We start from the raw sequence: 13,276 nt of genomic DNA, 5'->3' as shown, positions 1-13,276 counted from the left end.
AATCAGTTGGTGCTGGCTCCTTCTCGGTTTTGGAGTTTTTAGTTGAAAGAGAAGACTCTGGGCTCTAAATAAGGAAATGTCCTGTCACATGTGGTATTTTGAAATCTATAAATAATTACAAAATTCAAACTTTGCATCTGAAAGTGAAGTTTCCATCCATTCAAGTGCAAGTGGCAAAGTTTGACCAGTTCAGGATCATTCCACTGAATTGTTTTTAACTTTCTTGGTTCTGTGCTGGAATTGTGACATACTGACCCTCAAAGACAAAGAAGCAGGGAATGTGCTTTAAATGGATGTATCCTAAATGTCAGACGTGTACTGAGAAACTCAGAGAAAAATATATGCAAATTTCTTAGCCAGAAAGGTCTTCACTGCTGCAGAAGATATGTTGATTTAATTTATTGCAGTGAGCAATATTGACTATTTCAATATGAAAAATTAACCCCCACAGGACAATTTAATTTTGCCCAGTGACTTGACAAAATGCATACACCTGCCTTAATCTATCTTGTGTATCAGCTAGTAGAACTAGTGTGCCGTTATTTCATGTGAATTTATCTTAGAAGAACCAATACAAAGTAGCCAAACCTTTACAAATCTTTCTGTGATTTTGGAAAAAAACTGCCTTTCAAAATTATTTCATTCATAAAGTAAATATGAACTTTCTTATTTTGTTCTTTCTTTGTACCAAGCATGAATGAGACACGACTAGAGGAAAAGTTTCAAATTTTATAGGTGAGCTTCAGTAATTTATGAAGTGGAAATGAACTACAGCTATGACGTACAATCTCTTCGTAATTTTGAAAAAAAGGGAGGAAAGAAATCCAACTGAAATTGCCCTTTCTAATTTTCTCTCATTTTTCTTGGCTTTATCATGAAGACAAATCTCACAGTATTTTCTGCAAGAGCAAAGCATCACTTAATAAGATAGAAGAAACTCATTCACACAATACAGTCTTTGCAGTTGTGTTATCAATATAAAATATAAAACATTTAAATAATGATATTATGTTGGATTTTTTTCATCTGTTTATTCTTTTCTTTTACTTTGCCTTTATCAGTAGCCATCAAACAGCATAGACTCCAGTTCCATGTTTATTTTTTTAAAAAAAGTGTATTCTTTTTAACTTACATGAAGGGGAGAAAAGATCAAGAGGACTGTCATTAAAAGCAGTTTGAGTAAAAAATGGCCTTTATTCCTTATCCTCTGCAATGTGTTTTGTTTAATTGTCATATCTATAAATTGTCAATCCAGTGTAACATCTCCTCTGCAGTTCTTATGCACTTCGTAAAGGTTTGCAATTCCCAGAGATCCTTTAGATCTTATTTTCTTCAGAATGTCATAGACAACAGAGAATTCCTAAAAAACTTAAACATCTCAGTAAATCTCTGAAACATTTTACTAGCAAAGCACTATTTTGTGCCTCACTCTTTTACTGGCCTGAATCATGGACACAGTGCCCAGTTATCAGTCCATTTATCAGGGAGGTGGAGGATAGTAAGCAAAGCTATCCTAAAATGAGTGATGAGGTAGAATAAAACCAGGAATGCATTCTTTCAAAATTTATTTGGCAACTATTTTATTTTCTAGTTTATTTATGGCATTTTTAGTCATATGCCTTGTTCACGTTTCTGTGTCTCCTCCTGTCAGCCTCTTTTATAAGGAAGACTTATTAGATCAACAAACCATGTATCATCTCCACATCCTAATTAAACACTGAAATGTTATTGTGTAATATAAGGATTGTTTATTGATATAGTCTCATGTTCATAATTGATAAAAACACTCAAAATCATAGATTAAGACTGTATGTAAAGGTTTATTTGTTTTGCAAAATTTAAGTTGAAGCCATGAATGAAGTGGACAAGCAGTTGCATTTCACTTACAATACTATCACAAGGAAGACATTTGTGTTAAGGGTATAGGACAAGGGCAGCACTGGGGACAAACAATTAATGTAAATCTCTGTTTATTCCAAACATCACTTCAGTAACAGCATGCATGCTTCAGAGCAGTATGGTGAGGTACTCTCAAAGTGCAGGAACTAGGGCTGAGCGCCCTGCAAAGAGTACTCAGTCTTGATTCTGTACGTGATGCTGTCACAAATTCCTGAATAAGTAACCTATAACTTTTAAATCTAAATTCCCACTAGTTCTGTTCTTTTCCTTGCTTGCTTAATTAGCCATTTTGCACAGTACAAAGTCAAAAAATACCTGAGAGTATTTATTGAGGAGCATACAGCAATAGTTTCTAATCTTTACCAATGGAATAACTGCCAATTTCGCTTCATAGTAAAAGTTACATGCACCTAAGAGAGACTAAAGTTTCCTTTAGTTCAGCTGTATTTTTTTCAGCTTAACCATTTAGTTTGGCTGTGTTATCCCATCAGACAACACTGTGTTCATGTTTTTCTTTGTTGCTGGTAGCATCACTTCCATTGTCCCCTGCACTTAGGGCACGGCTGTATTCCAGCTGCCTGCTGCTCCGCCTCACCTCTCCTGCAGTTCCACTTCCAGTTTTGATCTTGAACAAGAAATAAATCATGAAGCCCACCCCCAATAAAATTATGAGGACCAGAGTAAGTAGTATCCACATATTCAGGTGACCACTGGCTTTGTCTTTCTTGGCATCTATGAACAAATAAAAAGTAAATAGAAATGAATGAGCTGTAGCCACAAATAAATATAAAACTATTGAAAACTATAATTTCTTCCTTAATTACCAGGTGGAAAATCTATTATAATTTCTCTGTGTCAGACTTCCTCACAGATGTTACCCAAAGGAGGATCTTACAAAAGGAGGATCAGAGAGGGGGTGATCAATTTGCCAAATAATTTGATTATTTTGGGGTTCCCTAAGGGTCTTGCAGCTACTGATAAATTAGATTGGGAAAGAATTCAATGGCAACTAAGTAAATAAAGTTCATATTTAAAAAAAAAAAAAGAAAAAAAAGAAGAAAAAATGTATGAAACTAAATAAATAGTATTAAATTTTAGCACATTTATTTGAAATTATTTGGAAGGGGGAAAAAATCCTACCTTCCACATTTCCAGCTGCTTTAAGAGCTTTAATAGCTGTCAAAGAAAAAGACAAATGTTTAGTCAAAATCTAGAAAGGTCACATTTTCTTCCTGACAGTTTCATATTAGCAAAAAGTCTGGTAACCTGCACATCATCATCACTTCTGGAAACACATCTGCTAAATTAGGAGAGCTGAAAAGGCACTAAAGGTTTTTTAACCCCATATTCCCTTGAATGAAACTGCAGTGTTTTGCATATTAAATCCCCCTTCTTGCTTCTTTTGTAATAACCAGAATATCTCCAAGCTAAGTAGTAGTGGTTCCTGACTGTTTCAAGAGGACTCCTCTCTCCAATTATTTAACCTTGCCCTTTCCACCGGCTCTGTTTCTTGTGGAGTCTGAGAAAACCTGATCTACTGCCGAGGACAGTTGAGCTTTCCTGTATCACACACAACTCTTTTGAGACCCAGCAGGGCCTAATTTACCATAATTTATTTGCATCTATAATTACACGTATAAACTCGAGCCGTCTTGTGCAGCTTTTCCCGGCAGTGCCCAGAGGGCGCCGTCTGCGAGGCTTTTCCCGGCCGGCTGGGTGGGAGCTGCCGGGAGCTGCTGGGTGATGCTGGATGATGCTGGGTGATGCTGGGTGATGCTGGGTGATGCTGGGTGATGCTGGGAGCTGCTGGGTGATGCTGGGAGCTGCTGGGTGATGCTGGGTGATGCTGGATGATGCTGGGTGATGCTGGGTGATGCTGGGAGCTGCTGGGTGATGCTGGATGATGCTGGATGATGCTGGGTGATGCTGGGTGATGCTGGGTGATGCTGGATGATGCTGGATGATGCTGGGTGATGCTGGGTGATGCTGGGAGCTGCTGGGTGATGCTGGGAGCTGCTGGATGATGCTGGGTGATGCTGGGAGCTGCTGAATGATGCTGGGTGATGCTGGGTGATGCTGGGTGATGCTGGGTGATGCTGGGAGCTGCTGGATGATGCTGGGTGATGCTGGGTGATGCTGGGTGATGCTGGGTGATGCTGGGAGCTGCTGGATGATGCTGGGTGATGCTGGGTGATGCTGGATGATGCTGGGTGATGCTGGGTGATGCTGGGTGATGCTGGGTGATGCTGGGTGGTGCGGGGTGATGCTGGATGATGCTGAATGATGCTGGGTGATGCTGGGTGATGCTGGGTGATGCTGGGTGATGCTGGGTGATGCTAGGTGATGCTGGGTGATGCTGGGTGATGCTAGGTGATGCTGGGTGATGCTGGGTGATGCTGGGTGATGCTGGGTGATGCTGGGTGATGGCCACAGCTCTGGGCATGGGCAGTGGGAGCCCAGGGATGCTCCAGGAGCCGGGCTGCTGCAGCAGAGCCAGGGCAATGCATTGGGCTCTGTGTGTTTGCGAGCACTAAGGTGAAGCAGCTGTTAAATTTATCTATTGAAAGGGCACAGAGCTGGCTGTGGTGGAATAAACACCAGGTTGTGCTGAAACGTGGTTCTGCTGGGGAGCCAGTGTCAGGGAATAAATACCCTCTGTACCCTGGCATTGCACATCAGGGCCACTCACAGCGAAACCCATCAAATAAAGTGTGTGGTGACAGTGAGTTTCTGCTTTCTGACGTCTGGTAGCAGAGAACTGTCATTCAGTAGTGTCTGTTGCCTGCAAAGCAAACTAGGCAGTGTCCTAAAAGCAGATTTTTCCTTTCAAGAACATGCCCTGAACAATGCTGTGACTGCTGCTTCCCCCACCAGCTGCAGGTTTGCTTTGGTGGGGGAAAGGACTGGACCTCAGAAACATCCTGAACCTTGGGGTTGTGAAACAGGGCAGGAAATTGGACTCTTTTTTGCAGAATTAACAGTTAAACTCCAAAATACCACATGCTTGCTTGGCTCACAATATTCTGATATTTCTACTTCCTGACTAAAGCAGATGGTGCTCAGTTATACAGAAATACAATATTAAAAAAAAAAAAAAAAGCTAACCAAAACAGTTCTACTCTTTTCAAAGGTCACTATATGCTCTCTGGATTGCACTTCCGCTCCTATTTAAATAGAATTGCTTCATCCATCTCTTGCTGGAACAGCATGTATCATAGTACAGCAAGAGGAAGAGAAGCAAGCTATTGATGCCACTCTTGTCCTACAGAAAGAAAATAGGAATTTCAGTAGAAAAAAATGTGTTTATGTTGGAGGGCAACAAAAAAAATAAAGACATTTGTGTTTTTTTCAGGAAATATTTATGTAAGAAAATAACGTGTAAGAAAATCTGAGGTTATGAAGCAAGAAATCATAAACAGGGCAAACAAAAAAAATGCACTTGTATTATTTTTGTCTGAACATTGAAACATTTGTGTCAGTCCTTTGCAGCACTCTTATAGTGCTATCACTACTGAAATAAAACCATAAATGGAAAGAGTGAATATTAAAGAAGTCACTTACTCTTTGGTTTCTTACAAATAAAGCCCTTTTGGGAAGAGCAGGGCAGGACACTCCAGTAGCCCGTGGCTGCAGACATCTCCACGCAGAAAGCCAGCTCGTCCCCCGAGGGCTGGCCCTCAGCCCAATTGACAAAGTCTAAGGCACTGCTGTCTTGCCAAAGCAGCTGCCCTGGTGTGGCAAATGTTTGTATCAATGCTAACAGATCCACAGGAAAGGTCTTCAGCTCAGTGAATATTGACATAATATAACTTTCTCCAGCCTATAAAGCAATACTACTTCCTTCAGGAATTCCATCTGTGGTTGTTTTTTTTCTTGATGCATTTTATCTGATTTGATTCTTGTCTCAAAAACAATATAATTGCTTTCCCAAATTATGATTTGCAGATTTATCAGTCATATTAACATCACAGTTTTAATTTATATTTCTCCATATGCTTGCCCAGGATATTAAAATTTCAAACTGAAAAAAGTTAAATTCAGAATTTTTATAAAAAGTTTCTCAATTATTATTTCATCAGCACTCAATGAAAATCAAGCAACTTTTACTGAAATGCTAATTATACATTAAGTCAAAATTAAAACTTTTTTTTTATAAACTCAAAAAAATTTGACGTTTCAATGGGTTGAAAATAATCCCTTTCTGACTGCTTGTAGTCTGATAACAGTGTTTTCTTCCAGATGCATATTTTCTACTGCATGCTTTAGCAAGCAGCCTAATTTTCTCCATAGAGAGTCACAGAGGAGATTGATGCTCTGGGCTCTGGCTGGACTCCCACAGGTCCCACATGAGTCTTCCCCAGTCAAGAGGAGATGAGAGCCAGTCAGGACATTTCCCCAACAGGAAAAGCTTTCTCAGAGACCAGGAATAGGAGACAATCTCTGAGAGGACTCAGGTCTGAACTCCAACTCTACCTCAATTGGTTGCTTAAAACCTATTCATTTTATTAATTTTTTTTTCCTTTAATAAAGTCTGTTTTTGATTACTTATAGAGCTTAAAATAGTTACCATTTACATTTCTGTATATTCCTATCCAGAAGCCACTTGTCTTGCTTGCATGTAAATCTGCATGTTCTATTAAAAAGTTTGATTCATACAGATCTTCTACAGAAGCCAACATACCACCTATAAAAAAAACAGTGGAAGGTGATTGGAGATGTCTCCAACATAGTTACAGCTTTTGAGACAGGTTAAGCTTAATAAAAAACCTCTCCCACTGATAGGGAGTAAAGAATTTAAATAGAGACCACAAGGTCGTGTCCAGCTGTAGGGGAACAGCACAGACAGTGGGAGATCTCATCTGAAGTGAAAGACACACAGGCACAGAGAAGGTGATGACTTCTAAACACCAGGCAAGGTGCACTGTGTTTTCAAGTGACTGGATATTATTGTTCATAGGAATTATGAGTGATTATTGATTTGTTCTTCGTGGTCTAACAGAATAATTTGTAGCATGAAATGCTGCGCCACAACCAAATCTGCAGTTCAAAGCAATGTATTCATTTTTGTGGCAGTGCTGGTAGTGTCAGAGGGCTAAGAGGATCTAAAAAAGGTATGAAACAAAGGATCCATTTATTTTCTCTTTCCTGGCCTCCTGAGACACGGATGAGATAGCTGATGACTCAGCAGCAAAGGTGAAAGAGTGCCAAGGTACTGCTCCTGGCCTTGGCCAGGAACAGATGTCTCTGGAGAAGGAGGGAAGCATTTTCCCTCCTGGGCTCTGCAGTCTGGAGGGAGCCTTGCTGACAGAGCAGGGGCAGCACTAGCAGCACCTTTTGGATCAACCCCTTTTGGATCACACAGCCCGTGTCAAAAATGAGTGATTGTTGTTATGGTATTTACTTTGCCTACTGTGTAGAGAAAGATATGGAAAAGAAGGGATAAAGCCAGAAAGAAGTGGGTTTTTTCAAATCACGTAAAATTTAAGATTTTAGTAAAAAGAAAGATTTTGTGAATGAGGAATTATAACAAGAAACAAGCGCAGGTGGAAAAATAGAACAAGGAAATCACTTTAAACACAACATAACTGAAAAGCACATAAAAGTAAAAAAATAAATGAAACATTTATTCCTTATTTTTAATAAGGAATAAATGTCTCATAATTGTAGATTTCTCATTATTACTTTTCAAGATTTTTTCAAGACTTCTTTTTAATGTCAAGATTGAAGTTCTATATTTGGGTACAAATAATAATTACCTGATTGAATGCACCGAGTCACAGACTGAGCCCAGCTCATTTCATTGGCATTGAAGTCATAGCAGTGGCTTCGGAAAGGAATCCAAGATATGTGATCAGATTCAGGACATTGTCCAATATCCTGGGGGGGATCAGAAGGAACTACATCTAAAAGAAATGAGATATTATAAATGCTTTCATTCAGTAAGGATTGCAGTTCTTCATATATGAAATCAAACATTAAAACCACCTTTTCTTAAAAGTGTTCAAAGTATTCTTTGGCACACAGTGCTAGAATTATCAGTGTCTAAGTCAAGAGTGATAATGAGGGTCAGGACTGGTCAGCTGTGAGAGGATGACAGTGTGAATCTGTGCTCTTCTCTTTTACTAACTAAATTAAACTTGGACTGTTTCAAGGATACTTGACTGTTTAAGAATTTTGGTTCTAGTTTGTTTTGTTATAATCAACAAATTTATGCAAATAAAAGAAGCATTAAAAAACACCCCTATTAAACTTCCAAACTCTCAAAAAGTTCAAATAAGTTTTATTTAAAATGAAATATCATATAATAGACATTTCCCATTTAATATTTTCCTCAAGATAACGATCCAAACTTCTGAACATCTTTATATCTGACAAAGCATAGAGTAGTCTGAGGCTCATTGATAATTTATGTAGTAACCCCTCATTTTTCTACAAGCAATGACATTATGAAAAGAAAAGGCAACATTTTCACTTAGTACTTGTGGTTTTAAAACAAAAGTTGCAAATTAACAGCTATGAAGTTCAAACCTTGGCCCAGAAAAGAAAAGAAAAAACAACCAACCAATTAAAAAACCCACAAAATCCCCAACTTAAAACAAAAACAAACCCAAAAATCCCCAAATAAACTCCGAGTTTCCATTAAGTGTGTGTCACTTGAGCTAATAGATGTTATTCTAATACAAATGAGAAAGCAAAAAACCCAGTCCCTTCCTGAGGTTTGCCTGTAGTTTTCCTGTGTAGTATTTTTCCCATACAAACCCCATGAAGTATGAACTTTTGGGGGGCCAATAAGAGACCCTTTTTTATCAGATATGACTCTTTCTCCTATATCCAGTTTTTAGAATCCAATAGCAATGAAGTAACAAGCAGAGTGGGAATGATGTGTTTATATTGAAGAAACGAAATTTATTTTATACTCAGTGGAATTCATTGATTACAGACCTTCCCATAGAACCTCTGTCAGCAAAACACTTTACATTCTAGACTCAGTGTGAGGTGCCTGATGTTCCCACAACCTCGATGGTCTGTCTGCCTGCTCCCACGGCTGCTATCACTGCAGTCCAGTAAAATGGCAAGATCTTGGCTGGTGAATGCCAACTCCATCAAAATAACACATTTTCATGCAAAATAAATGTATTGACAGTACATACCCAGTCTTATTATTCCTGATATAAATTTAGGAATTTGTAGTTCAGGCAAAGCAGATAAAGCAAGTTTCCTGCCATAAAACCAAAAGTCATTGCCATTGCTTACCCTCAAATTTTTTGCAGACAGAAAGATGTTTCTCATTACAAGGGGCTGTTTTCCATCTCCCAGAGAGTGCTAGATAGACACAGGCTATTTTCTGCTTTGGTTCTCCGTAGTCCCAGTTAGAAAAACTTACTTTCCTCTTATTGGTCCATCTATAATATCCATAATTCTGAAATTGAAACAGACATTCGTTATAACTGTTAGAAACTCTTATCTGCTGTTTCACCTAAGTGCAGTCATACAGAAGCACATTTTCAAAGTGATACAGCTCAGTTTGTGTATCTGTGCTAGTACTGTTAAAATAGTGGTTGAACCAGGACTCAGCAACATAAAAACCAGCCACAGCAGGATGGCTCCCATGCTGGAACAGCCCATGGGAGTGTTTCAAAGGCTAAATAATGCTCCCTGGGCACTCAGTCCCTTATCAGACAATGTTGTAAGGAGGAATCACCATCCCAGAAGAGTCAGATCTCCAGGAAAAGCAGGAAGACCATAAGAACATGAAACCAGTGGAAAGCTCAGGTGTAAATGGATCTCAGAGTCAGCTATCAGACAAAGACTCTAAGCTCCATCAGTTTTGAGGACAAACATTCAGGAGTAAACTGCAGCCATCACTATGAGGAACCAGAGAAAATTATTACTTTGTGAGAAGCAAAAGAGAAATATGTTGAGCAGGAATTCTTGAGTCTTTGTTTAGCCTTTCTTCCCCCTCCCCTTTTTTCTTTTCCACGAAGAATCAGAAGAATTACAAGGAGAAGTGACAGACACAGACAATATATTGCTGCCATTAAAAAGAGGGGGAGAAGGTGTGATCTCACTGCAGTGTCTAGCTGTGTCAAGAGGGATGCCAAGTGCACAAGGTCATACTGAGCTTAGCATCATCAGGGCAAGGTCACCCACTGCCTGGGGAGAAGGAGGAACTACAAAGCTTAACTCTGCAAGATCAAGGATGGCATGTTAAAGTACCAGGGGGATGTCTGGAGGTTCAAGCTTGATCAAAATGGGATTTGGCTGCTTTCTAAATCATATTGCTATGACTAAAAACAACCACCTTTCATATCAAATGGACTTAAACACTGTTGTTTTGGTTTGGGTAGAGATGACCTGTGGACTTTTGCAAGTGGAAGGATTTATTTTAAGGTTGGTGACTACCCATCACGTATGATCACTAATGTGAGCATTTTTGCTGGTGGAGGCAGAGATGGCACTGTTAGAATAGTGGAAATATGTATTGTTCAGCAACAAATTCATTTTATCAGACAACTTTTTCAGCCTTCTGAGGGGCTTTATCAGAATGTTGCTACATCGTATAAGTGGTAATGCTATTTTTACACAATATTTATTATAACCATCCCTAGGGATACTGAATTTCAGACATGTTTTGCTGTGGTATATATCAATGTGGAATCAGAATTAGTAAAAACAATGAATAGTTAACATGATGAAAAAGCTCATTGTTATTATCAAGGTGGTTTAGTCAGATCAAAGAACAATGAAATAGAAACATGATAATTAAGTGTATTTAACAACTGCATATTCAGTGGGGAAGCTGAAGCTCAATTTGTCACTCAGTCACAGAGCTAATAAGAGTGATTGTCACTCAAGTGTTGCCTTACAAAGTGGTGGACCTGGATCTCAGTATTCACTACTTCTGGTGCAGTATAGCTTTTACTGATTTTAAGCTTTGGGACCCAGCAGGTATAAAAAAGAGTGTGTGCTCAAAGGTGTGTGGTTTGGCTATGAACCCTTCTGAACCAAAACCTACTGGAAAAGCTACAGCTGCCAATGATGATGAGGCACTAGCCCTGCTGACCACCTTGCACTCCTTGGGCAGGGATCACCTCTCCTGAAAATGGCCATCTGAAAGTTTACCAGCTCTTTTTGCCCAAGTTTCCAAGATTCCTACAGAAGTAGTAAAGAGAGTCCAGCACCACCAAAGGTTCTCATCCTTCTTCATTGCCTAAAATGGAGTTTAATGATTTAAGATCAATGAAGTCAAAAGATGTGAGACTGTGCACCATTCCTAGGTTTCTAAATCTGTTCATGCTACAAATCTCCTGCTAATAGTACCAGTATTTAACTTTATCAACTATTAATCTTTTAATCTTACCACATTGCTGTTGAGCCCAATCCATAAGGGCTCTCCATACTGCACTGCCTGCAGCAGCAAGAATATATTACTGTAATAATCAAAAATGCTGGCAAGCTCTGAAGATTTCTCCTTGCATGCTTTTCTTGCTTCTTCCCAATTCATTTTAGAAGGAATTATTAAATAGCTGCTGTTGCCATAATGGACAAAATTGAAATCTGGAGCACTTGTGGGGTGAAACAGTTCAGGCTCTGCAGGAAAGAGGTACAAATTTGAAAGGCAGGGGAGAAAACAGTGAAAATTTATGAGCTGCTGGATAGCAGTATTACTTTTGAGTAACAGATGAATATAACAAGGCAGCACAAGCACCAAGTAATAGCATTTCTTACATAAAACCAAAGAGATTTATTTTAATGGCAATTTGGAATTATTTTGAACTACGGTGTAAAAACACATTCAAGGGTTAGAGAGAAGCAGAGCATGAGCTGTGTGTATCTGTAGACACAGACTGTCCAGATGAAGTTATGTCAATACTGGTTCCACCATGATCCTCCTCCCAAAGCTCTCCACGTCCCCCCACCACAGTGCAAGTGAAGTTTTTCCCAGGTGTGAGCACAGGACAAGATCTTCACACCACTTCAGTCTCAAAATAATTCCTTTCTAAGGAAATTTTATGACCATGCTGCTACATCTTTCCCTTGTAGGATGAAGTGAAAAAGGAAACAGTGTTTGTACCTATAGTTATACATGCAGAAGTAGAAGGCAAGGGCCTAGAAGTAGTGATGGGGACAGAAGAAAAGACATAAACTTTGTGTTCAGTCATTGTTGAGGACGCCCTGATAATTTTTTTTTTGCTGGTGCCATCCTCATGCAGCTTTCTGCACTTGCAGAGAGCAAGTGGGACAGAGCTGTGAATCATCTGACCCAGCTGTGGCTTCTTCCTCTATTTTGACTTGCTGCTCAGCAGTTCCCTGTTCCTGTTCCTGCAGACTCTGCAGTGTAGCTGTGCTCCGGATGCGTCTCCCACCCTAAGGCTCCCTGAAGAAAACTGGAACTTTTGCCCTTCTGAGTGTTGCTGTTCCTGTGATATGAAGAGGCTGATGAGCAAACCAATCAGTTTAATTGGCCCTGGTTGGCCCCCAGCTGGAGGTCACTGAGGGATTTGCCTTTTTGTATTGTATTTACAAAATAACTGCATTCAGCCACCTGTATCTGTGATAGTTGGTAAAGCACAGATTGCTGCACATTTCTGTTAATAGAGGAAACAGGCATTTTGAAGGCAGAGACATTCTAGGAACCTGGTTTGGGCATTTTTCTTATGATTAAGAAGGTGAATCCTGTCTTCAAAGTGTCTACATGGCAGGCACCTGATTTAAGTGTGGGTGTCTGAGGGTAGGCGAGGTCAGCTTCTCTGAGTTGTAATGGTTGCATTGTTACGTAAATGTTTTGCAACAAAAGAAAAAAAAAGTGAAAAATTAAACTTACCACTGTCCATCTGGCAAATATAGCTTTTATTATGCTGGCAGTCAGTATTTTCCCATAATCCTGCATCATCTACAGACCTTCTTGTCATTGCAATACAATCAGTCTGGGGAAAAAATGAAAAATAGAATTGTTGCTGATAAAATGCAGAATTTCCAGCAAAATAATAGAAATAGGTGTGAGGAGAAATTTTAATAGCTTTCTTTTATAGTTTTCTGGTTCTTTTCATGTATTTCTTGTTGGAAATAAAATGTATTCTATCATATATCTTAAGCAAATGTACTTTCATTGGCAGATTGCTGCAAGAGCTTTTGTTCGTTAATTAAAATTCCTTGGAATGCATTGAAGGTATTTTTACTATGGAGTTAATGGTAACCTGTACTGAATTTTTTGGAGTTTCATATGGATTTGCATCATACAAGGAAAAACAATAAATCAGAATAAAAATCACAACTAGTAACACTGAATATTTTCACTAAAATATTCACTATAATAATTATAAAAAGTGTAAATAATTCTAGCAGTAAAGATTCCTTTTCTGCATTTCTAGACTTT

The 13,276-nt window shown here is 39.0% G+C and overlaps 1 protein-coding gene across 2 annotated transcripts in view; it reads right to left on the bottom strand.

Moving 5' to 3' along the window:
- Positions 1-1,812: 1,812 nt before the first annotated feature.
- The window catches only part of LOC311163422 (macrophage mannose receptor 1-like), a 33,287-nt gene continuing 21,823 nt past the window's right edge, over positions 1,813-13,276 (bottom strand). Inside the window, exons 22-29 of one of the 2 annotated variants that reach the window (XM_084222266.1) lie at positions 12,725-12,827; positions 11,261-11,490; positions 9,154-9,319; positions 7,656-7,802; positions 6,467-6,583; positions 5,461-5,628; positions 3,040-3,075; positions 1,813-2,631 (exon numbers count right to left, since the gene is read on the bottom strand). In XM_084222266.1, coding sequence (XP_084078392.1) covers positions 2,387-2,631; positions 3,040-3,075; positions 5,461-5,628; positions 6,467-6,583; positions 7,656-7,802; positions 9,154-9,319; positions 11,261-11,490; positions 12,725-12,827 — 1,212 coding nt within the window. In that variant the 3' untranslated portion in view covers positions 1,813-2,386. Of the gene's footprint in view, positions 2,632-3,039; positions 3,076-5,460; positions 5,629-6,466; positions 6,584-7,655; positions 7,803-9,153; positions 9,320-11,260; positions 11,491-12,724; positions 12,828-13,276 lie in introns of those variants that run through there. The other variant, XM_084222267.1, reaches the window with a different exon arrangement.

Source organism: Fringilla coelebs (genome assembly GCF_963513975.1).
Source record: "Fringilla coelebs genome assembly, chromosome: 1".
In the NCBI taxonomy this organism is placed as follows: domain Eukaryota; kingdom Metazoa; phylum Chordata; class Aves; order Passeriformes; family Fringillidae; genus Fringilla; species Fringilla coelebs.
This window is presented reverse-complemented; position numbering and strand designations above follow the sequence as displayed.